The 27,472-nt window shown below is 38.6% G+C and overlaps 1 protein-coding gene across 1 annotated transcript in view; it reads right to left on the bottom strand.

Annotated features, from left to right (window-relative positions):
- Window positions 1–655: 655 nt before the first annotated feature.
- The window catches only part of LOC113884506 (cytochrome P450 2C31), a 47,578-nt gene continuing 20,761 nt past the window's right edge, over window positions 656–27,472 (bottom strand). The window contains exons 6-9 of the mRNA XM_027529126.1: window positions 26,967–27,108; window positions 26,195–26,382; window positions 3,517–3,658; window positions 656–1,286 (exon numbers count right to left, since the gene is read on the bottom strand). Of these exons, the coding sequence (XP_027384927.1) occupies window positions 1,105–1,286; window positions 3,517–3,658; window positions 26,195–26,382; window positions 26,967–27,108 (654 nt within the window). The 3' untranslated portion in view covers window positions 656–1,104. The remainder of the gene's footprint in view (window positions 1,287–3,516; window positions 3,659–26,194; window positions 26,383–26,966; window positions 27,109–27,472) is intronic.

Genomic DNA, 27,472 nt, shown 5'->3' with positions numbered 1-27,472 from the left:
AGTCAGACACGACTGAGCGACTGAACTGAACTGAACTGAAGCAGATGTGTAATTTTTAGGGCATTATGCTTCTGTATCTATGAAAAATTAAAGTGCATATATATGTGCAGCCACACCACTTCTAAGAAACTATCCTGAAGAGACAGTAAAGGAATAATAGAAGATGTGTGCATGTATTAATAGTAGCATTTTTATATTAACAAGCTTTCAAAAATAATATAAATATCCTTGAATAGGAAGATAATTTTAAAAAATTATCATATCTATTAACAGAGTATTATGAGATACATTAACTTACACTGCTTGTGAAAATATCAACTTTATGCTATTATATAATGTCACCAAAAAACCATAGCTATAAGCAATACATACACACATGAACACTAAACACACACATAGATTTCTCTGTGTATGTTCAAATATAACCCACATGTATATTAATTACCTTCCCCTCTTCTTTGCCTTTATATGTCTGTATGTCTGTGTGTGTGTGTGTGTGTGTGTGTGTGTTTAATCACTAGGGGAAAGAGGAAGAACATCTCTGGAAAGACTAATAAATTCAAGTTTTATCTCATACTATTCCCTCTAGCTGGAGTCATCTTCACCTGATTTCTTTTGCATGTATATACATATATACACAAACATACCCATCAAACACATAATTATATTTTTAATAAACATTGGGAAAAGGCAAAATTGTACATCCAAACTATCAAGAGATCATTCCCCCAGAGAGCTAAATAGGAGTAAGAGATGAATACATTTTTAAAAATTTTATCACATGGGATAATTGCCAATTTTAATTTTTAATAAAATATGACATTTATAAGGTGCCCTCCATTTGGTATACACAATAAATGGGATGTAGCTTAAGATCTCAGGACTGTAATTTAAAAAAAAATTATTGGGGACAAAACTGTTTTATTTCATGCAAAAAAAACTTGAACTGAATCTTAAAGAAAATTAGAACAGGCAGGGCTCAAGAATGTCACTCCTAAAGGTAAGGGAGAGTTGGACAATGGGTAACAGCCAGGACAGAGAGCATCAGCTTGTGTAGATGGAGCTGGAGAGGCTCACTCTGCAACCTGGCAGTCAGCCCTTTCTTCAGACTGGAATGAAACACATCTCACAGAAGGGTGGAATAGAGATTAACCCTTTGAAACTTGGTGCAGTATCAATGTGCTTTGGATCAACCACAGATTTCAAGGTAAAATGCTGTAAAATGCTGACCAGGAGTAAAAACAGCTCCATGCGGGCCAGGCCTTCTCCAACACAAACTCTTTTTCCTAAAAATGACACATAAATTAAATAGTTGTTCAATTCTATTTCTAACATATCACAAAGGGGAGCATAAATAAATATGGAATGAGTAAATACATAAACAAACAAATTAATAAAAGACAAATTAACCTATGGCTTCTTCTATTTACACCAAAATCCGGTTTGCTTCATTTCCTCAGAACAGATTTCAGTGTACATTCTCTATTAAACGGAGTCTGTTCTGTACACCCATGTCAATATTGCTTTACTGAGGCTTGCCAGTAATATCTTTCTACATACACACTCACCCATCCCAAATAACATGAGCTCCACACTATATTTTTCCATCTACTTCCAATTCGACAGTTTACCATTGCCAAGTATAAAAAGAAATGTCACAAACTTGACACAAATATTATTAACCATTCTCTAACCCCCAGACACACTAGCTATTTCAAGTGTTATGAGTATCCAGTCATTCCTCCAACTGAAATATTGTTTCCCTCAGCTCTTCCTGCTGAGATTATCTACATCCTTCTAGATCCACCACAGGTGTCACCTGCTCTATACAGAGTTCTTTGATCTATCCAGGGGGATATAATTCATTCTTTTGCTGGTTTTCCACAAGACTCATAAATACTTCTAATACAAAATGTTTCACATGAAATTATAATTATCCTGTGTCCCACACCCTGGAATATAAGCTCATAAAGTAAAGGCAAAAGGAGAAGGGATGTGACAGAGGATGAGATGGTTAGATAGTATCACCAACTCAATGGACATGAATTTGAGCAAACTCCGGGAGACAGTGGAGGACAGAGGGCCTGGTGTGCTGCCATCCATGGGGTTGCAAAGAGTCGAACATGACTTAGCAACTGAACAGCAACAAGAAAGTAAAGCCTTAGGTCTTATAATGATACTACAGTGCCAAGACAAAGCAATCCTGCAAACCCCACAAACTGGGCAGAAATCTTAAGCCAGTTTGTTATGAAACAATGGACCCAAAATTCAGGAAGTAGATAAGGAAAAGATTAGCAGGATCTCATTTTGAGATCAAATTCTGGGCATTGTTCATAATCTTGGGACCAAGCATCAAGCATTCCTTCAAACCTATTTTCCTGGATGTTCAATGAGGAGTGAACCTCCTATTTCTATCCCTATTTCAGTTCCTTCTGTAGGAAAGGCCCTTCACCCTCTACTTTCTACCCTTATCCTTTGGACTGTGCTGAACACTCTCCATTTCTCCATTTTTCCAGATCCATACTGTGTTTGTTTTTCTTTTACACCTACTGTGTATTTAGGAAGTTGATTTCTATGGACTGCATAACCCCACTAGTTAGTTCCCTTCTTCACCGTGAATAAACTCAGGATTAGACATTGAGAAGGTTAGAGTATGCCCTCCCTCAGTCCCGGCCTGTCAGGCCACAATTTCAGCAGTGGCTGTATTCTCCAGCCTATAGACCCATCTCCTGCTGAGGCATCCATTCTCTCTTTGCTAAAGATCTGCTTGGGTTCCAGCAACACCCTCCTTCTCCCAGTCCTTCTGACATAGGATGATGACATTGTCCTGTTGATGCTCATCCCTGAGTACTTGACCATTCCTTGATACTTCAGTTAATCATGTCCACACCTCTGAAAAGAGTCTCTTCATTAAACTGCCTTTAATGAAACTTTTTGAGTACCCTGCCTCTTTCTTTCAAGGACCTCCCCAAATTAAAGGAAGATACTAAAATATTTCTTCCTGCAAGAAAATTTCTCTTTTGTTCCAACTACTCTGTCCTCTGCCCTGCTCCCAAAATGTAAGATTCAGGAGCTCCTCTCTCTGGGTTTCCACAGAAGCCTTTTGAATAGCACTTGTCTCTCTGGAGTATCATCATCTGTTAACTCACATTCCTCTTTCTTAAAGGAGAGCTGTCCCTTATTCACATTTCTATCCCTGGATCTGAGTGAGCATGGGTCTACTACATATAAGGTCCTCAGAGACATTTATTGAGTGAATGGCATCTCTGGACGGGGGAGAAAAGTCTCAGTGGAACTAGACTTCTACAAGGAGCCCTTAAGATTGTCAGAGGTGGGTGAGAGGGCAGAACTCAGTGAGTGCAGCCTCCAATCCAATCAGAAATTATCTGCACCTTGGGAGTGGTGCCTCTGGACTCATGAAAATGACAATTTGTCCAGCTCAGAGTTGCCTCCATACAAAGCTCTTCCTCCTCTCATTTGACCTCTAATGTACAGACAAAAATGAAGCATGCTTGCCTGCTGAAAAAGCCATGAAGTGGTCAGTCTTCTTAAAGTTGCCACTTTCATCCAGGAAGTGACCAGGATCAAACTGCCCTGGGTTGGAAAACTCGTTATCATCATGCAGAACAGAAGTCAGAGATGTTAATATGACTGTGCCCTGAGATAAGGAAAAACACAATAACTAGATTATAAAGAAAGTCATGGAGTTTGAAAAAAATGCCTTATCTAATCCTTTTATTTTATAAGTGAGGTGGCTGAGGCACAAACATATTTTATTCTCTCCATGTCAAAGAACAAATTAATGACCAAGCCTAACAGGTCTTAAGTCATATGATGCCATATAAATCATATAAATGATTTATGATTCAATCATATAAATCAACAGTGCCAGTTGATTCAATCATATAAATCAACAGTGCCAGTTAAGTGACTCCAAGGCTAATCATCTTCAGCTTGTAGCCTACTAACAGCACTTGCTCTTCAGAAAATTAAGGCAGGTGCTTTGTTCTTGACAAATAAATTGGAGTGTTGATTAAAAGTGCTGATGTCACTAAAAATTCAGCTCATTCTCTTTGGAACTTAATATAGGGTCCTCTCCAAACATGACCTGATTGGCCATATTCTTTTTTTTTTTTTTTTTTAATGGGGTGATTGGAAATGTTTCACTATAGCTTACTCAATAACAGTAAGCTGCATAAGTGAAGCTAAGAATTTTACTTTTATCTTACTCATTTTTTTTTAATTTTATTTTATTTTTAAACTTTACAATATTGTATTAGTTTTGCCAAATATCAAAATGAATCCGCCACAGGTATACCTGTGTTCCCCATCCTGAGCCCTTCTCCCTCCTCCCTCCCCATACCCTCCCTCTGGGTCGTCCCAGTGCACCAGCCCCAAGCATCCAGTATCGTGCATCGAACCTGGACTGGCCATATTCTTGAAAACTATTCAGTTTCCCTCTAAGATGAGAAACTGATATGTATCCCTCTTGCTGCTATGTTTTTTCAATGTAATTGTTGCATGCACTTGTGGAAACAAGAAGGAATTTCTGGGTTCTAGTAAGGTTTTCATAAACTCAGAGATATAGTACATAATGATTTGCAGTTTAGTTTTTATCATCAATCAAGTATTTCTCTCTTAAATTAAGGTTTATGACCATAGGTAATTTGTTTAGCTTTTCCATGCCCTTTACAAAAGTTTTGCCAACCTTGCTTTAAAGCAAAATTTATAATATTAATGATATGTTCATAATATACAAAATATACATGTGATAACTTTAACATAAAGGAAGTGGAACAAGTTAAATAGCCATACACAATTTCAGTGTCCTTGTATTTTAAACAAAATTTAATAGTATTAATTTTAAGACTGTAAATATATAAGGATGCAAATTGTAACCTCAGGGGCTTCTCAGGTGGTGCTAGTGGTAAAGAACCTGCCTGCCAATGCAAAAGACACAGAAGACGTGGGTTCAATCACTGGGTCAGGAAGATCTCCTGGAGGAGGGCATGGATTGCAATGGAGGAGGGCAATCCACTCTGGTATTCTTGCCTGGAGAATTCCATGGACAGAGAAGCCTGGCAGGCTACAGTCCATAGGGCCACAGAAGCGACTTAACACATGCAAATGCACTGTAATCTCAAGAAAAAACACTAAAAAAGAAAAAAATAGTTTGATGCCAATAGAAATTTACAGTAGCACAAAAACTTAAACTATTCCAGAAGAAGGAAGAAAAGGAGAAATAAAGGAATATAAAGAAGGGGACAACAGAGGATGAGATGGCTGGATGGCATCACCGACTCAATGGATATGAGTTTGGGTGAACTCCGGGAGTTGGTGATGGACAGGGAGGCCTGGCGTGCTGCAATTCCTGGGGTCGCAAAGAGTCGGACACGACTGAGCGACTGAACTGAACTGAAAGGAGAAGGACAAACAAAAATAATTATTTTAATATATAATTATTCCAAGAATAATAAAACAATGAAGGAGGAAGAGTGGAATATAAATTGAGTGAACAAGTGGAACAAAAATGATAGATTTATAGAAATAAAACACCTATTGATAACTATATTAAATTTGTGTACACCCGTGGTGGATTCATGTTGATGTATGGCAAAACCAATACAATATTGTAAAGTAATTAGCCTCCAATTAAAATAAATAAATTTACATTAAAAAATAAATTTAAAAATATTTTTTAATGAGCTAGGCATTCCCACTTAAAAGTCAGAATGCACTTAACAGACATATAAGGAAGACTCCATCCAAAAGCAACAGAATATGTTCTTCTAAGCACAGATGAAAGATTCTCCAGAATAGATCATATGATAGAGTACAAAAAAGGTATTAATAAATTAAGAAGATTAAAATCATATCAACTATCTTTTCCAACCAAAATGGTACAAATCAAGAAATCAATTACAAGAAGAAAACTGGAAAATGCACAAAGATATGGAGATTAAACAATGTGCTATTGAACAATTGATGATTCAAAGAAGAGAATCAAAAAGTACGTTGAGACAAACAAAAATGCAAGCACAGCATATTAAAACTCATGAGATTCAGGAAAAAACAGTTTTAAGATAAAAGTTCATAGTGAGGGGCAGTCCTAAGATGGCAGAGGAATAGGACCAGGAGACCACTTTCTCCCCCACAAATTCATCAAAAGATTATTTGAATGCTGAGCAAGTTCCACAAAACAACTTCTGAACACTCGCAGAGGACACCAGGCACCCAGAAAGGCAGCCCATTATCTTTTAAAGGAGGTAGGACAAAATATAAAAGATTAAAAGAGAGACAAAAGAGTTAGGGATGGAGACCCATCCCGGAGAGGGAGGCATAAAAGAGGAGAAGTTTCCAAACACCAGGAAACCCTCTCACCGGCGGGTCTGTGGGGAGTTTTGGAATCTCAGAGGGCAACATAACTGGGAGGAAAAATAAATAAATAAATGAATAAATAAAACCCACAGATTACACACCTGACAGCAACTCACAGTGGAGAAGTAGCCCAGATGCTAGCGTCCACCAGCAGCAAGCAGGGGATGAACAGGGAGGTGCAGGCGGCATTGCTTAGGGTAGGGACCAGGTCTGAATGCCCTGAGGACAATCTGAGGGAGCTAAATGAGATAGCAATCCAAACAGTGGGATAGCCAGAGAGAGAAAAAAAAGAGAGAGAGAGAGAGAACTTTCCTGAAAAAAGCTCTAAACTAAGGCACTGCCAGCCCGCTCACAGAACAAAGGACTGAGCAAATACCAGAGGAGAGCTAGCCAGCTGTAGGCTGGCCCATCCCCTGCCGGAGACAGAGAGGCAGGTGGGCGACAACCAGAGCTGGAAAGGGGCAGTCTTGGTTCCAGAGATGGCATCTGCGACAAAACTGCGAGCAGGCTCCCGGTTGCTAACCAAGTCTACCTGGGATCCTGGATAGTTGACATCCATCAGGAGGGTCGCAACCAGAGATCAGCTCCCCAGAGGAGACACTAGGCACACCTGAGATGGCACTCCCACTGCGCACCCAGGAAACCGAGCAGCTGGGACCAGGAAGGTGATACAATGCACCACTCCACCTGAGGAGAGTGCACTTGCCAAGCACCTGGTCACCTGAACCACTTGGACCTGGGAAGGACACAAAACACAGGCCCAATCGAGTCTGCATCTTTATGGAATACCCGAGAAGCTGAACCTGAGTGGCTTAGACCTGGGAGGTGCACGCAACGCAGGGCCTGCTTTAGATAATTCCCCTGTAGAGCAACCTGGAGCCTGAGCAGTGTAGACTGGGAAAACACACACAACCTGAGCAGGGGCAAACCCAGTGTGTCATAGACACTGTGAGCACTCGCCACACACGCCAGGCATATTTGTTTGCAGTTTTCCTCCCTCCCCACAGCACGACTGAACAAGTGAGCCTAAATACGTGACCACCTTCGCCCCCTTGTGTCAGGGCAGAAATTAGACACTGAAGAGACTTGCAAACAGAAGAAGCCAAAATAAACAGAGGGAACGTCTTTGGAAGTGACAGGTGCAACAGTCATTTAAAATCCTGTAGTTGGCACCAACTACTTTGGAAGGGGCCTACAGACCTTGAGAAGTATAAGCTGTAACAAGGAAGTATCTGAAACTGAACTGACTCCACACTGCCCACAACAGCTCCAGAGAAATTCCTAGATATATTTTTACTATTAATATTTTTAAATTTTTTAATTTTTAAGTCCTTTATTACTGCTTTAATTTTCATTTTTATAACCTGCCTTGCAAAAGAAAGACCCTATTTTTAAAGTAAATTTCATATATATTTTTATAATTTTTGTGGTTGTGTGTTTTTGTTTTTTTAATATTGTATTTTTGAGAGTCTAAACTCTACTCTAGATTTTTAATCTTTGCTTTTTGGTATTTGTTATTAATTTTGTACCTTTAAGAATCCAATCTTCAGTACCCATTTTTACCTAGGAGTGTGATTACTGGCTTGATTGCCCTCTCCCCCTTTTGACTCTCCTTTTTCTCCCCTAGGTCACCTCTATCTCCTCCCTCCCCCATCTCTTCTCTACCAAACTCTGTTAATCTCTTTGGGTATTCCAGGATGTGGTGAACACTTAGGAAACTGATAACTGGCTAAATTTGCCTCTATCCTTTTGACCACCCCCCCACCACCCTTCTCCTTCTAGCAACTCTATCTCCTTCCTCCCTCTTCTCTTCTCTTCTCCATGTAACTCCGTGAACCTCTCTGGGTGTTCCAGGCTGTGGAGAGCACATAGGAATTTGATTACTGGCTAGATTGCTCTCTCCCCTTTTGATTCCCCCTCTTCTCCTCCTAGTCACCTTTATCTCCCTCCTCCCTCTTCTCTGCTCCATGTAAATCAGCGAACCTTTCTGGGTGTCCCTCACTGTGGAGAACCTTTTACCATTAACCTAGATGTTTTATCATTGGTGCTGTATGGATGGAGAAGTCTTGAGACTACTTCAAGATAAGACTGAAAACCAGAGGCAGGAGGCTTAAATCCAAAACCTGAGAACACCAGAGAACTCCTGACTCCAGGGAACATTAATTGATAAGAGCTCAGCCAAAAGCCTCTATACCTACACTGAAACCAAGCTCTGCCCAAGAGCCAACAATTTTCAGAGCAAGACACACCAAGCTAATTCTTCAACAAAGCAGGAACATAGACCTGAGCTGTAATATACAGGCTGTCCAAAGCCACACCAAACCCACACACATCTCAAAACTCACTACAGAACACATCACTGCACTCCAGAGAGAAGAAATTCAGCTCCACCCACCAGAACACCAGACGCAAGCTTCCCTAAACAGGAAACCTTGACAAGCCACTCGTCCAACCCCATCCTCAGGGAGGAACCTCTACAATAAAGAGGAGCCACAAATGGCAAGAATACAGAAAGGCCACCCCAAACACAGCAATCTAAACAAAATGAAAAGGCAGAGAACTATTTAGCAGGTAAAGGAACATGAGAAAGCTACTGGAGATCAATGGAGAAATAACTCCAGAAAGAATGAAGGGATGGAGCCAAAGGAAAAACAATACCCAGTTGTGGATGGGACTGGTAATAGAAGCAAGATTCAACGCTGTAAAGAGCAATATTGCATAGGAACCTGGAATGCTAGGTCCACGAATCAGGGCAAATTGGAAGTGGTCAAACAGGAGACGGCAAGAGTGAACATCGAAATTCTAGGAATCAGCAAACTAAGATGGACTGGAATGGGTGAATTTGACTCAGATGACCATTATATCTACTACTGTGGGCAAGAATCCCTTAGAATAAATGGAGTAGCCATCATGGTCAACAAAAGAGTCCAAAATGCAGTACTTGGATGGAATCTCAAAAACGACAGCATGATCTCTGTTCATTTCCAAGGCAAACCGTTCAATATCACAGTAATCCAAGTCTATGCCCTGACAAGTAATGCTGAAGAAGCTGAAGTTGAATGGTTCTATGAAGACCTACAAGATCTGCTAGAACTAACACCCCAAAAAGATGTCCTTTTCATTATAAGGGACAGGAATGCAAAAGTAGGAAGTCAAGAAACTCCTGGAGTAACAGGCAAATTTTGCCTTGGAGTACAGAATGAAGCAGGACAAAGGCTAACAGAGCTCTGCCAAGAGAAAGCGGTGGTGATAGCAAACACCCTCTTCCAAAAACACAGGAGAAGACTCTATACATAGATATCACCAGATGGTCAACACTGAAATCAGATTGATTATCTCCTTTGCAGCCAAAGACAGAGAATCTCTATACAGTCAGAAAAAACAAGACCAGGGGCTGACTGTGGCTCAGATCATGAACTCCTTACTGGCAAATTCAGACTTAAATTGAAGAAAGTGGGGAAAACCACTAGACCATTCAGGTATGACCTATATCAAATCCCTTATGACTATACAGTGGAAGTGAGAAATAGATTTAAGGGACTAGATGTGATAGACAGAGTGCCTGATGAACTATGGACAAAGATTTGTGACATTGAACAGGAGATGGGGATCAAGACCATTCCCAAGAGAAAGAAATACAAAACAGCAAAATGGCTGTCTGAAGAGGCCTTACAAATAGCTGTGAAAAGAAGAGGAGCAAAAAGCAAAGGAGAACAGGAAAGACATACCCATTTGAATGCAGAGTTCCAAAGAATAGCAAGGAGAGATAAGAAAGCCTTCCTCAGTGATCAATGCAAAAATATAGAGGAAGGCAATAGAATGGGAAAGACTAGAGATCTCTTCAAGAAAATTAGAGATACCAAGGGAATATTTCATGCAAAGATGAGCTCAATCAAGGACAGAAATGGTATGGACCTAACAGAAGCAGAAGATATTAAGAAAAGGTGGCAAGAATACACAGAAGAACTGTACAAAAAAGATCTTCACGACCAAGATAATCACCATGGTGTGATCACTCACACTCACCTAGGGCTGGACATCCTCGAATGTGAACTCAGGTCGGCCGTAGGAAGCATCACTATGAACAAACCTAATGGAGGCTATGGAATTCGGGTTGAGCTCTTTCAAATTTTAAAAGATGATGCTGTGAAAGTGCTGCACTTTTCATGTCAGCAAACTTGGAAAAATCAGCAGTGGCCAGAGGACTGGAAAAAGTCGGTTTTCATTCCAACCCCAAAGAAAGGTAATTCCAAAGAATGCTCAAACTAATGCACAATTGCACTCATCTCACACACTAGTTGGAGAAGGCAATGGCACCCCACTCCAATACTCTTGCCTAGAAAATCCCATGGACGGAGGAGCCTGGTAGGCTGCAGTCCATGGGGTCGCTAAGAGTCGGACACGACTGAGCAACTTCACTTTCCCTTTTCACTTTCATGCATTGGAGAAGGAAATGGCAACCCACTCCAGTGTTCTTGCCTGGAGAATCCCAGGGACAGGGGAGCCTGTAGAGCTGCCGTCTCTGGGGTCACACAGAGTCGGACATGACTAAAGTGACTTAGCAGCAGCAGCAGCACACACTAGTAAAGTAATGCTCAAAATTCTGCAAGCCAAGCTTCAGCAATATGTGAACCATGAACTTCCAGATGTTCAAGCTGGTTTTAGAAAAGGCAGAGGAACCAGAGATCAAATTGCCAACATTCACTGGATCTTTGAAAAACCAAGAGAGTTCCAGAAAAACATCTATTTCTGCTTTATTGACTACGCCAAAGCCTTTGACTGTGTGGATCACAATAAACTGTGGAAAATTCTGAAAGAGATGGGAATACCAGACCACCTGAACTGCCTCTTGAGAAACCTGTGTACACGTCAGGAAGCAACAGTTAGAACTGGACATGGAACAACAGACTGGTTCCAAATAGGAAAAGGAGTACATCAAGGCTGTATATTGTCACTCTGCTTATTTAACTTATATGCAGAGTAATCATGAGAAATGCTGGGCTGAAGGAATCACAAGCTGGAATCAAGATTGCCAGGAGAAATATCAATAACCTCATATATGCAGATGACACCACCCTTACGGCAGAAAGTGAAGAACTAAAGAGCCTCTTGATGAAAGTGAAAAAGGAGAGTGAAAAAGTTGGCTTAAAGCTCAACATTCGAAGATGGCGGAGGAGTAGGACGGGGAGAACACTTTCTCCCCCACAAATTCATCAAAAGAGCATTTAAACGTCGAGTAAATTCCACAAAACAACTTCTGAATGCCGGCAGAGGACATCAGGCACCCAGAAAAGCAACCGAACTCTTCGAAAGGAGAGAGAAGAAATACAGCTCCACCCACCAGAACACCGACACAAGCTTCCCTAACCAGGAAACCTTGACAAGCCACCTGTACAAACACACACACAGTGAGGAAACGCCACAATAAAGAGAACTCCACAAACTGCCAGAATACAGAAAGGACACCCCAAACTCAGCAATTTAAACAAGATGAAGAGACAGAGGAATACTCAACAGATAAAGGAACAGGATAAATGCCCACCAAACAAAACAAAAGAGGAAGAGATAGGGAATCTACCTGATAAAGAATTCCGAATAATGATAGTGAAATTGATCCAAAATCTTGAAACTAAAATGGAATCACAGATAAATAGCCTGGAGGCAAGGATTGAGAGGATGCAAGAAAGGTTTAACAAGGACCTAGAAGAAATAAAAAAGAGTCAATATATAATGAATAATGCAATAAATGAAATTAAAAACACTCTGGAGGCAACAAATAGTAGAATAACAGAGGCAGACGATAGGATTAGTGAATTAGAAGATAGAATGGTAGAAATAAATGAATCAGAGAGAATAAAAGAAAAACGAATTAAAAGAAATGAGGACAATCTCAGAGACCTCCAGGACAATATTAAACGCTACAACATTCGAATCATAGGGGTTCCAGAAGAAGAAGACAAAAAGAAAGACCATGAGGAGATAATAGTGGAAAACTTCCCTAAAATGGGGAAGGAAATAATCACCCAAGTCCAAGAAACCCAGAGAGTCCCAAACAGGATAAACCCAAGGAGAAACACCCCAAGACACATATTAATCAAAATAACAAAGATCAAACACAAAGAACAAATATTAAAAGCAGCAAGGGAAAAACAACAAATAACACACAAGGGAATTCCCATAAGGATAACAGCTGATCTTTCAATAGAAACTCTTCAAGCCAGGAGGGAATGGCAAGACATACTTAAAATGATGAAAGAAAATAACCTACAGCCCAGATTATTGTACCCAGCAAGGATCTCATTCAAGTATGAAGGAGAAATCAAAAGCTTTTCAGACAAGCAAAAGCTGAGAGAATTCTGCACCACCAAACCAGCTCTCCAACAAATACTAAAGGATATTCTCTAGACAGGAAACACAAAAACGGTGTATAAACTCGAACCCAAAACAATAAAGTAACTGGCAACGGGATCATACTTATCAGTAATTACCTTAAGCGTAAATGGGTTGAATGCCCCAACCAAAAGACAAAGACTGGCTGAATGGATACAAAAACAAGACCCCTACATATGTTGTCTACAAGAGACCCACCTCAAAACAGGGGACACATACAGACTGAAAGTGAAGGGCTGGAAAAAGATTTTCCATGCAAATAGGGACCAAAAGAAAGCAGGAGTAGCAATACTCATATCAGATAAAATAGACTTTAAAACAAAGGCTGTGAAAAGAGACAAAGAAGGTCACTACATAATGATCAAAGGATCAATCCAAGAAGAAGATAAAACAATTATAAATATATATGCACCCAACACGGGAGCACCACAGTACGTAAGACAAATGCTAACAAGTATGAAAGGAGAAATTAACAATAACACAATAATAGTGGGAGACTTTAATACCCCACTTACACCTATGGATAGGTCAACTAAACAGAAAATTAACAAGGAAACACAAACTTTAAACGATACAATAGACCAGTTAGACCTAATTGATATCTATAGGACATTTCATCCCAAAACAATGAATTTCACCTTTTTCTCAAGCGCACATGGAACCTTCTCCAGGATAGATCACATCCTGGGCCATAAAGCTAGCCTTGGTAAATTCAAAAAAATAGAAATCATTCCAAGCATTTTTTCTGACCATAATGCAGTAAGATTAGATCTCAATTACAGGAGAAAAACTATTAAAAATTCCAACATATGGAGGCTGAACAACACGCTGCTGAATAACCAACAAATCACAGAAGAAATCAAAAAAGAAATCAAAATTTGCATAGAAATGAATGAAAATGAAAACACAACAACCCAAAACCTGTGGGACACGGTAAAAGCAGTCCTAAGGGGGAAGTTCATAGCAATACAGGCACACCTCAAGAAACAAGAAAAAAGTCAAATAAATAACCTAACTCTACACCTAAAGCAACTAGAAAAGGAAGAAATGAAGAACCCCAGGGTTAGTAGAAGGAAAGAAATCTTAAAAATTAGAGCAGAAATAAATGCAAAAGAAACAAAAGAGACCATAGCAAAAATCAACAAAACCAAAAGCTGGTTCTTTGAAAGGATAAATAAAATTGACAAACCATTGGCCAGACTCATCAAGAAACAAAGGGAGAAAAATCAAATCAACAAAATTAGAAACGAAAATGGAGAGATCACAACAGACAATACAGAAATACAAAGGATCATAAGAGACTACTATCAATAATTATATGCCAATAAAATGGACAACGTGGAAGAAATGGACAAATTCTTAGAAAAGTACAACTTTCCAAAACTCGACCAGGAAGAAATAGAAAATCTTAACAGGCCCATCACAAGCACGGAAATTGAAACTGTAATCAAAAATCTTCCAGCAAACAAAAGCCCCGGTCCAGACGGCTTCACAGCTGAATTCTACCAAAAATTTAGAGAAGAGCTAACACCTATCCTGCTCAAACTCTTCCAAAAAATTGCAGAGGAAGGTAAACTTCCAAACTCATTCTATGAGGCCACCATCACCCTAATACCAAAACCTGACAAAGATCCCACAAAAAAAGAAAACTACAGGGCAATATCCCTGATGAAAATAGATGCAAAAATCCTTAACAAAATTCTAGCAATCAGAATCCAACAACACATTAAAAAGATCATACACCATGATCAAGTGGGCTTTATCCCAGGGATGCAAGGATTCTTCAATATCTGCAAATCAATCAATGTAATACACCACATTAACAAATTGAAAACTAAAAACCATATGATTATCTCAATAGATGCAGAGAAAGCCTTTGACAAAATTCAACATCCATTTATGATAAAAACTCTCCAGAAAGCAGGAATAGAAGGAACATATCTCAACATAATAAAAGCTATATATGACAAACCCACAGCAAACATTATCCTCAATGGTGAAAAATTGAAAGCATTTCCTCTAAAGTCAGGAACAAGACAAGGGTGCCCACTTTCACCATTACTATTCAACATAGTTTTGGAAGTTTTGGCCACAGCAATCAGAGCAGAAAAAGAAATAAAAGGAATCCAAATTGGAAAAGAAGAAGTAAAACTCTCACTATTTGCAGATGACATGATCCTCTACATAGAAAACCCTAAAGATTCCACCAGAAAATTACTAGAAATAATCAATGACTATAGTAAAGTTGCAGGATATAAAATCAACACACAGAAATCCCTTGCATTCCTATACACTAATAATGAGAAAACAGAAAGAGAAATTAAGGAAACAATTCCATTCACCATTGCAACGGAAAGAATAAAATACTTAGGAATATATCTACCTAAAGAAACTAAAGACCTATATATAGAAAACTATAAAACACTGGTGAAAGAAATCAAAGAGGACACTAATAGATGGAGAAATATACCATGTTCATGGATTGGAAGAATCAATATAGTGAAAATGAGTATACTACCCAAAGCAATTTATAGATTCAACGCAATCCCTATCAAGCTACCAACAGTATTCTTCACAGAGCTAGAACAAATAATTTCACAATTTGTATGGAAATACAAAAAACCTCGAATAGCCAAAACAATCTTGAGAAAGAAGAATGGAACTGGAGGAATCAACCTACCTGACTTCAGGCTCTACTACAAAGCCACAGTCATCAAGACAGTATGGTACTGGCACAAAGACAGAAATATAGATCAATGGAATAAAATAGAAAGCCCAGAGATAAATCCATGCACATATGGACACCTTATCTTTGACAAAGGAGGCAAGAATATACAATGGATTAAAGACAATCTATTTAACAAGTGGTGCTGGGAAATCTGGTCAACCACTTGTAAAAGAATGAAACTAGAACACTTTCTAACACCATACACAAAAATAAACTCAAAATGGATTAAAGATCTAAACATAAGACCAGAAACTATAAAACTCCTAGAGGAGAACATAGGCAAAACACTCTCTGACATACATCACAGCAGGATCCTCTATGACCCACCTCCCAGAATATTGGAAATAAAAGCAAAAATAAACAAATGGGACCTAATTAACCTTAAAAGCTTCTGCACATCAAAGGAAACTATTAACAAGGTGAAAAGACAGCCTTCAGAATGGGAGAAAATAATAGCAAATGAAGCAACGGACAAACAACTAATCTCAAAAATATACAAGCAACTCCTACAGCTCAACTCCAGAAAAATAAACGACCCAATCAAAAAATGGGCCAAAGAACTAAATAGACATTTCTCCAAAGAAGACATACAGATGGCTAACAAACACATGAAAAGATGCTCAACATCACTCATTATCAGAGAAATGCAAATCAAAAGCACTCTGAGGTACCATTTCACACCAGTCAGAATGGCTGCGATCCAAAAGTATACAAATAATAAATGCTGGAGAGGGTGTGGAGAAAAGGGAACCTTCTTATACTGTTGGTGGGAATGCAAACTAGTACAGCCACTATGGAGAACAGTGTGGAGATTCCTTTAAAAACTGGAAATAGAACTGCCTTATGATCCAGCAATCCCACTGCTGGGCATACACACTGAGGAAACCAGAAGGGAAAGAGACACGTGTACCCCAATGTTCATCGCAGCACTGTTTATAATAGCCAGGACATGGAAGCAACCTAGATGTCCATCAGCAGATGAATGGATAAGAAAGCTGTGGTACATATACACAATGGAGTATTACTCAGCCATTAAAAAGAATACATTTGAATCAGTTCTAATGAGGTGGATGAAACTGGAGCCTATTATACTGAGTGAAGTAAGCCAGAAGAAAAACATAAATACAGTATACTAACACATATATATGGAATTTAGAAAGATGTTAACAATAACCCGGTGTACGAGACAGCAAAAGAGACACTGATGTATAGAACAATCTTACGGACTCTGTGGGAGAGGGAGACGGTGGGAAGATTTGGGAGAATGACATTGAAACATGTAAAATATCATGTAAGAAACGAGTTACCAGTCCAGGTTCGATGCACGATACTGGATGCTTGGGGCCAGTGCACTGGGACGACCCAGAGGGATGGTATGGGGAGGGAGGAGGGAGGAGGGTTCAGGATGGGGAACACATGTATACCTGTGGCGGATTCATTTTGATATTTGGCAAAACTAATACAATTATGTAAAGTTTAAAAATAAAATAAAATTAAAAAAAAAAAAAAAAGCTCAACATTCAGAAAACGAAGATCATGGCATCTGGTCCCATCACTTCATGTCAAATAGATGGGGAAACAGTGGCTGACTCTATTTTCTGGGCTCCAAAATCACTGCAGATGGTGATTGCAGCCATGAAATTAAAAGACGCTTGCTGCTTGGAAGGAAAGTTATGACCAACCTAGACAGCATATTAAAAAGCAGAGACATTACTTTGTCAACAAAGGTCCACCTAGTCAAGGCTATGGTTTTTCCAGTAGTCATGTATGGATGTGAGAGTTGGAATATAAAGAAAGCTGAGCACTGACGAATTGATGATTTTGAACTATGGTGTTGGAGAAGACTCTTAAGAGTCCCTTGGACTGCAAAGAGATCCAAAAAGTCCATCCTAAAGGACATTAGTCCTGGGTGTTCATTGGAGGGACTGATGTTGAAGCTGAAACTCCAATACTTTGGCCACTTGATGCGGAGACCTGACTCATTGGAAAAGACTCTGATACTGGGAAAGATTGAGGGCAGGAGAAGAAGGGGATGACAGAGGATGAGATGGTTGGATGGCATTACTGACACAATGGACATGGGTTTGGGTGGACTCTGGGAGGTGATGATGTACAGGGAGGCCAGGAGTGCTGCAATTCATGGGGTCTCAAAGAGTCGGACACGACTGAGTGACTGAACTGAATGAAAAGAACATTATAAATGCCCACCAAACCAAACAAAAAAGGAGGCGATAGGGATTCTACCTATCTAGGAGACTTCAGAAAAATGATAGTAATAGTGATCCAAAATCTTGAAAACAAAATGGAGTTACAGATAAATCGCCTGGAGACAATGGTTGAGAAGATGCAAGAAATGTTTAACAAGCACCTTGAAGAAATAAAAAAGAGTCAATCGATAATGAATAATGGAATAACTGAGATCAAAACACTCTGGAGGGAACCAACAGTAGAATAAGGGAGTCAGAAAATAGGATAAGTGACATGGAAGATGGAACGGTGGAAATAAATGAAGCTGAGAGGAAAAAAAAAAAAAAATTAAAAGAAAAGAGGACAACCTCAGAGATCTCTGGGACAATGTCAAATGTCCCAACATTCAAATCATGAGTCCCAGAAGAACAAGACAAAAGAAAGGCCATGAGAAAATACTTGAGGACATGATAATTGAAAACTTCCCTAAAATGGGGAAGGAAGTTGACACCCAAGTCCAAGAAACCCAGAGAGTCTCAACAGGATAACCCAAGGCAAAACGCCCCAAGACACATATTAATCAAATTTTAAAAAATCAAACAAAGATCAAATATTAAAAGCAGCAAGGGAAAAAAACACAAACAACACACAAGGGGGCTCCCATAAGGATAACAGCTGATCTTTCAATAGAAACTCTTCAGGCCAGAAGGGAATGGCAGGACATATTTAAACTGATGAAAGAGAAAAACCTACAACCCAGATTACCATACCCAGCATGGCTCTCCTTCAAATATGAAGGAGAAATCAAAAGCTTTACAGACAAGCAAAAGCTGAGAGAATTTAGCACCACCAAACCAGCTCTTCAACAAATGCTAAAGGATCTTCTCTAGACAGGAAACAGAGAAAAGGTGTACAAACTCAAACCCCAAACAACAATATAAATGGCAATGGGATCATACTTATCAATAATTACCTTAAATGTAAATGAATTGAATGTACCAACCAAAAGACAAAGACTGGCTGAATGCATACAAAAACAAGATCGCTATATATGCTGTCTACAAGAGACCCACCTCAAAACAAGGGACACCTACAGACTGAAAGTGAAGGACTTGAAAAAGATACTTCATGCAACTGGAGACCCAAAGAAAGCAGGAGTAGCAATACTCACATCAGATAAAATAGACTTTGAAATAAAGGCTGTGAAAAGAGACAAAGAAGGACACTACATAATGATCAAGGGATCAATCCAAGAAGAAGATATAACAATTATAAATATATATGCACCCAACATAGGAGCACCGCAATATGTAAGGCAAATGCTAACAAGTAGAGGGGAAATTAACAATAACAAAATAGTAGCAGGAGACTTTAATACCCCACTCACACCTATGCATAGATCAACTAGACAGAAAATTAGCAAGGAAACAGAAACTTTAAATGATACAATGGACCAGTAAGAGCTATTTGATATCTATAGGACATTTCACCCCACAACAATGAATTCCACCTTTTTCTCAAGTGCACATGGAGCCTTCTCCAGGATAGATCACGTCCTGGGCCATAAATCTAGCTTTGGTAAATTCAAAAAACTTGAAATCATTCCAAGCATCTTTTTTGATCACAATGCATTAAGATTAGATGTCAACTACATTCAGAAAACTAACATCATGGCATCTGGCCCCATCACTTCATGGGAAATAGATGGGGAAACAGTGGAAACAGTGTCAGACTTTATTTTTCTGGGCTCCAAAATCACTGGAGATGGTGAATGCAGCCATGAAATTAAAAGACGCTTACTTCTTGGCAGGAAAGTTATGACCAACCTAAATAGTATATTAAAAAGCATAGAAATTACTTTGCCAAGAAAGGTCCGTCTAGTCAAGGCTATGGTTTTTCCAGTGGTCATGTATGGATGTGAGAGTTAGACTGTGAAGAAAGCTGAGCACCGAAGAATTGATGCTTTTGAACTGTGGTGTTGGAGAAGACTCTTGAGAGTCCCTTGGATGTCATGGAGATCCAACCAGTTCATTCTAAAGGAAATCAGTCCTGGGTGTTCATTGGAAGGACTGATGCTGAAGCTGAAACTCCGATACTTTGGCCACCTCATGAAAAGAGTTGACTCATTGGAAAAGACTCTGCTGCTGGGAGGGATTGGGGGCAGGAGGAGAAGGGGACAACAGAGAATGAGATGGCTGGATGGCATCACCAACTCGATGGAGATGAGTTTGAGTGAACTCCGGGAGTTGGTAATGGACAGGGAGGCCTGGCATGCTGTGATTCATGGGGTCGCAGAGTCGGACACGACTGAGCAACTGAACTGAACTGAACAGAGAAAAAACTATTAAAAGTTCCAACATATGGAGGCTGAATAACACGCTTCGGAATAACCAACAAATCACAGAAGAAATCAAAAAAGAAATCAAAATATGCATAGAAGTGAATGAAAATGAAAACACAACAACCCAAAACCTATGGGACACTGTAAAAGCAGTGCTAAGGGGAAGGTTCATAAGAATACAGGCTTACCTCAAGAAATAAGAAAAAAGTCAAATAAATAACCTAATTCTACACCTAAACCAACTAGAAAAGGAAGAAATGAAGAAACCCAGGGTTACTTGAAGGAAAGAAATCATAAAAATTAAAGTAGAAATAAATGCAAAAGAAACAATAGAGACCATAGCAAAAATCAACAAAGCTAAAAGCTGGTTCTTTGAGAGGATAAATAAAATTGACAAACCATTAGCCAGACTCATGAGGAAACAAAGGGAGAAAAATCAAATCAATAAAATTAGAAATGAAAATGGAGAGATCACAACAGACAACACAGAAATACAAAGGATCATAAGAGACTACTATCAGCAACTATATGCCAATAAAACGGACAACTTGGAAGAAATGGACAAATTATTAGGAAAGTATAACTTTCCAAAACTGAACCAGGAAAAAATGGAAAATCTTAACAGACCCATCACAAGCATGGAAATAGAAAGTATAAACAGAAATCTTCCAGCAAACAAAAGCCCAGGTCCAGATGGCTTCACAGCTGAATTCTACCAAAAATTAAGAGAGGACTAACACTTATTCTACTAAAACTCTTCCAGAAAATTGCAGAAGAAGGTAAACTTCGAAACTCATTCTATGAGGCCACCACCACCCTAATACCAAAACCTGACAAAGATGCCACAAAAAAAGAAAACTACAGGCCAATATCACTGATCAAAAGAGATGCAAAAATCCTTAACAAAATTCTAGCAAACAGAATCCAACAACATATTAAAAAGATCATACATCATGACCAAGTGGGCTTTATCCCAGGGATGCAAGGATTCTTTAATATCCACAATCAATCAGTGTAATACACCACATTAACAAATTGAAAGATAAAAACCATATGATTATCTCAATAGATGCAGAGAAAGCCTTTGACAAAATGCAACATCCATTTATGATAAAAAAAAAAAAAAAGCCCTCCAGAAAGCAGAAATAGAAGGAACATACCTCAACATAATAAAAGCTATATATTACAAACCCACAGAAAACATTATCCCCAATGGTTAAAAGTTTAAACCACTTGCCCTAAACTCAGGAACAAGACAAGGGTACCCAATCTTACTGCTACTATTCACCACTTACCACTTATTCAGTACTTACCACTATTACCACCACTAACTATTCAACATAGTTTTGAAAGTTTTGGCCACAGCAATCAGAGCAGAAAAAGAAATAAAAAGAATCCAGATTTAAAAAGAAGAAGTAAAACTCTCACTGTTTGCAGATGACATGATCCTTTACATAGAAAACCCCAAAGACTCTACCAGAAAATTACTAGAGCTAATCAATGAATATAGTAAACTGGCAGGATATAAAATTAACACACAGAAATCTCTTGCATTCCTACACACTGACAATGAGAAAACTCAAAGAGAAATTAAGAAACAATTCCATTCACCATTGCAACGAAAAGAATAATATACTTAGGAATAAATCTACCTAAAGAAACAAAAGACCTATATAGAGAAAACTATAAAACACTGGTGAAGGAAATCAAAGAGGACACAAATAGATGGAAAAATATACCATGTTCATGGATCAGAAGAATCAATATAGTGAAAATGAGTATACTACCCAAAGCAATCTATAGATTCAATGCAATTCCTATCAAGCAAGCAACGGTATTTTTCACAGAGCTAGAATGAATAATTTTACAATTTGTATGAAACTACAAAAAAATTCGTATAGCCAAAGCAATCTTGAAAAAGAAGAATGGAACTGGAGGAATCAACCTGCCTGACTTCAGGCTATCCTACAAAGCTACAGTCATCAAGACAGTATGGTACTGGCACAAAGACAGAAATATAGATCAATGGAATAAAATAGAAAGCCCAGAGATAAATCCATGCACCTATGGACACCTTATCTTTGACAAAGGAGGAAAGAATATACAATGGAGAAAACATTGTCTCCTTAACAAGTGGTGCTGGGAAAACTGGTCAACCACTTGTAAAAGAATGAAACTAGAACACTTTCTAACACCATACACAAAAATAAACTCAAAATGGATTAAAGATCTAAACGTAAGACCAGAAACTGTAAAACTCCTAGAGGAAAACATAGGCAAAACACTCTCCAACATAAATCACAGCAGGATCCTCTATGACCCACTTTCCAGAGTAATGGAAATAAAAGCAAAAATAAACAAATGGGACCTAATTAAACTTAAATGCTTTTGCACAACAAAGGAAACTATAAGCAAGGTGAAAATACAGCCTTCAGAATGGGAGAAAATAATAGCAAATGAAGCAACAGACAAAGAATTAATCTCAAAAATATGCAAGCAGGTCATGCAGCTCAATTACAGAAAAATAAGTGACCCAATCAAAAAATGGGCCAAAGGACTAAACAGACATTTCTCCAAAGAACACATACAGATGGCTAACAAACACATGAACAGGTGCTCAACATCACTCATTATCAGAGAAATGCAAATCAAAACCACAATGAGGTACCATCTCATGCCTATCATAATGGCTGCTATCCAAAATAAATGCTGGAGAGGGTGTGGAGAAAAGGGAACCCTCTTACACTGTTGGTGGGAATGCAAACTAGTACAGCCACTATGGAGAACAGTGTGGAGATTCCTTTAAAAACGGGAAATAGAACTGTCATATGACCCAGCAATCCCACTGCTGGGCATACACACCAAGGAAACCAGAATTGAAAGAGACACGTGTACCATAATGTTCATGCCAGCACTGTTTATAATAGCCAGGGCATGGAAGCAACCTAGATGTCCCTCGGCAGATGAATGGATAAGAAAGCTGTAGTACATATCCACAATGGAATATTACTCAGCCATTAAAAAGAATACATTTGAATCAGTTCTAATGAGGTGGATGAAATTAGAGCCTATTATACAGAGTGAAGTAAGTCAAAAAGAAAAACACCAATACAGTATATTAATCCATATATATGCAATTTAGAAAGGTGGCAATGATGACCCTAAATGCAAGACAGCAAAAAGACACAGATGTAAAGAATAGACTGTTGGACTCTGTGGGAGAAGTCAAGGGTGAGGTGATTTGAAAGAATAGCATTGAAACATGTATATTATCATATGTGAAATAGATCGCTAGTCCAGGCTGGATGCATGAGGCAGGGTGCTCAGGGCTGGTGCACTGGGACAACCCTGAGAGATGGGATGGGGAGCGAGGTGGGAAGGGGGTTCAGGATGGGGAACACATGTACACCCATGGCTGATTCATGTCAATGTATGGCAAAAACACTACAATATTGTAAAGTAATTAGCATCCAATTTAAAATAAATAAATCTTTTTTAAAGTTCATAGTGATAAATGCCTACATCGAGAAATAAGAAAGATCCCAAACAAAAAACCTAACTTGATACCTCAAAGAACTAGAAAAAGAATAAAAAGCAAAGTTAAAATGTGGTAGAAAAGAAATAACAAAGAGCGGAAAAAATAGAGAGAGACAAATAAGACAATATGAATAAGACCTGTATTTTTTTTTAATGATAAACAAAGTGGCAAACCTTTAGATTCACCAAGAAGAAAAGAGGTACAACTCAAATAAACAAATCAGAAATAAAAGAGGAAACATTAAAATTGATACCACAGAAATACAGAGGATGATGACAGATGATAATGAACAACAATACATGAACAAATTGGACAACCTGGAAAAAATAGATAAATTCTTAAAAAACATGCAACCTATAAAGACAAAATCATGAACAAACAGAAAATTTGAACACAGCAATAACTAGTAAGGAGATTGAATTGGTGGTCATATCCCAATAAACAATCAAAAAAAAACAAAGATAGTTTTGGGTTTTCCTGGTGGCTCAGATAGTAAAGAATTGACCTGCAGTGGGGGAGACCTGGGTTCTATCTCTGGGTTGGGGAGATCCCCTGGAGGAGGGCATGGCAACACACTCCAGTATTCATGCCTGGAGAATCCCCATGGACAGAGAAGCCCAGTTGGATACAGTCCATGGGGTCACAGAGTCAGACATGACTGAGCAACAAAGCACAGCACACAGATAGTTTTGATAATGAATTCTACCAAATACAACATTTAAAGATAAATGAATACAAACTCTTCCAAAAAATACAAAAGGAAGGAACACTTCCAAATTTATTTTGCAAGGTCAACATTACTCTGCTATCACAACCAGAGAAGAACATTACAAAAAAAATGAAAATTAAAGGCCAATACACTTGATAAACATAGATGCAAAAATCCTCAACAAAATATTAGCAAACTAAATACAGTAAAAAGGGCCATAGACTATGAACAAGCTGGATTCATTTCAATGATTCAAGGATGGTTCAATATGTGTAAATCAATCAATGTGATACAACTCAGTAAGAAAATGAGGGATAAAAATCATATGACCATCTCAAGAGAGTCAGAAAAAGTATCTATGAATGTCAACATTAATTCATGATTTAAAAAAATAAAACTGAACAAAGTAGGTATGGAGGGAACATACCTCAACCTAACACCGACTATATATAACAACCCCACAGCCAATATCATATTCAACAGTGAAAAGGGGAAAGCTTTTCCTCTAATATCAGGAATAAGACAAGGATAACCACTGTCACCACTTTTACTGAACAGAAGGGATCAGGATTTGGGAAAATTTTTCTTAAAATGCAAAAGGATTAAGTATGTTTAAATGCTAATGGAAAGGAGCCAGCAAGCAGAGAGAGAATACAGATAAAGAAAAAAGAAGAAATGGTTCCTGAAAAACTGACAGGAAAGGGATCCATGAGAAAGGCAGAAAGATTTACTTTTGATAAAAAGAGAGCCCTTCTTCTACAACAAAACGAAAGAGAAAACAAAGGATTTGGATGTAGCTACATTTGTAAAACCTTGAGGATGGGCATTGAGGGAGTTTCCTACAATGGCTCTTAGTTTCTTTGTGGAAGACTAACTCACTTGGGGAGAAGTCCTCAGCAGAGAACTGGAAGGGAAGAATTCAGGGCTGAAAGCCCATGTCGTGCTTGTTGGAGAAAATTGAGTTGGGTTACCAAGCAAGAATGTTGGATAAGATTGAGGATTCATTTAAGGTTGGTGATAATAATAAAACCTGCTGGGCTGCATGGTCTTTTTCAGAAGGAGTCATTAGCTCAAGCACAAGCAGAAAGGCAGAAGATTGTTGCATTGGATTTTGGATAAGTACGTGAAACAGATAGTTAGGGAGGTGACTAACTATCTGATAGATACTCAGGTGGGGGCAGCATGGTGTGAGACATATGAGAATAGAGGATACTGGTTAAGTGCTCATAATAGTAAAACATACACTGGAAAATAAGTAGACAGAAGAGTAGGCTAATGAACAGGCAGAGTGTGGAGTTATCAGTGTACTGAGAACCCTGTGGAAGCCTAAGTACTATTATATTTATTAAATTGTATTAATAAACAAAACAGGAAAGGAGCATGTGGTCAGAGGGTAAAATATGTATGACATGACTGTGTAGTACCTGTAAACAGTTGTGTGCATGCTTAGTCACCCAGCCGTGTCCAACTCTTTGTGATCCCATGGACTGTAGCCCACCCAGCTCCTCTGTCCATAGGGATTTTCCAGGCTAGAATATTGGAGTGGGTTGCCATGCCTCCTCCAGGAGATCTTCCCAACCCAGGGATAGAATCCAGGTCTTCTGCATTGCAGGAAGATTCTTTACTAGCTGAGCCACTTTAAGAGTCAGGTTATCAACCATTACAGCAGTAGAATTATACAGTGCCTAACTGTCTACTGGCTTCCCCGTGGTTCAGACGGTAAAGAATCTGTCTACAATGCGGGAGACCTGGGTTCAATCCTTGGGTTGGGAAGATCCCCTGGAGAAGGGAAAGTCTACCCACTTCAGTATAATGGCCTGGAGAATTCCATGGACTGTGTAGTCCATGGGATCACAAAGAGTCGGACATGACTGAGCGACTTTCACTTTCAAGAGTCTTGAGTATAGATGAAATACCTCTTACCTTGGGAATGAGGTATTCTCTGAACTTAACATCCTGAGTTGCTGCATGGGGCATACTGCTGGGGACAAGGTCAATGTATCTCTGGATCTCATGCAGCACAGCATCTGTGTAGGGCATGCAGCTCTTGTCCTGCATGCAGGGGCTTCGGTTTCTGCCAACCACACGATCAATTTCTTCCTGAACTTTAGCTGGCAAGATAGGAATCAGTATTTAGGTATAAGATAAAAAGACATTTTCTTATCTTCTTAATCATTGTTCCATTGGAAAATTTGTTTGCCAAAAAGGATATAATTGAAAAGAATTTTTAATTTGTATATAATTTTTGTAGAGTGAATCTTTTTGACAAAAGATTGTGATTTTGCTGAATCAATCCTTTCACTACAAATGCATTTGAGTAGAATTATCTTTTGACAAAAATATATCTATCTGGACTTAGAAGGCTTTATCAAGCAATGCCCTTTTAGAGAGAGAGGAAGGCTAATGCTTTCCAGATCCTAGGATAACTCTCTTTACTACATTTGACATGATGCAGATCAATGATACTCCACCACAGAAAACAACAGTGACCTCAGCCCTTGAAACCTCTGCTGCTGATTAAATATTTTATTATGAGTTTTAATTTGAATTTAATTCATCCAATTATAGGAAGATCTACTAATAATGAATTTTTCTTCTTGTACAATATCTAGGCAGATGAAGAATGGAATAGTCATCAATGTTGCCTGCCAATTTCTACCCAGAATTTCATCCTGTTCATCATCTGTGATCCTACCTGTGACCTCTGGGTGCTTCAGCAGGAGCAGGAGTCCATATCTCAGAGTGAGGCTTGTTGTCTCTGTTCCAGCACTAAACACGTCCCATATGGTGGTGATCAAGTTGTCCATGGTAAATTCAGAATGTTTATTGTGTTTTTCCTAGCAATGATGTATTAGGAGTACTTGATAAATAAAAGAACCTTATAAATAACATAAAATAATTTCATATAACATCATAATTTTTTTTAACATCATAATTTTTTAAAAATTTAATTATCTGACAAATTAAGCCAAACATTACAGAGTGTTATAGATGAAGGTAAAGTTAGATGAGTTGTTAGAATTACTTCCGTTAAAACATAGAGTTAAACTTCCAAGTCCTTTCTGATTCTTCAATTTTGATACTCACTAGAGCAAATCAGTGCTTCAGTAATTTCTAACTTCTCTCTTATCAAGTCATCACTGCTACTCACTGTCAATTCAAGCATCTATTGTTTATTTCATCATATCTGAAGTTCTCACT

Source organism: Bos indicus x Bos taurus, chromosome 26 (genome assembly GCF_003369695.1).
Source record: "Bos indicus x Bos taurus breed Angus x Brahman F1 hybrid chromosome 26, Bos_hybrid_MaternalHap_v2.0, whole genome shotgun sequence".
Lineage (NCBI taxonomy): Eukaryota > Metazoa > Chordata > Mammalia > Artiodactyla > Bovidae > Bos > Bos indicus x Bos taurus.
Note: the sequence above shows the minus strand (reverse complement) of the source record. Positions and strands in the feature narration are given on the sequence as shown.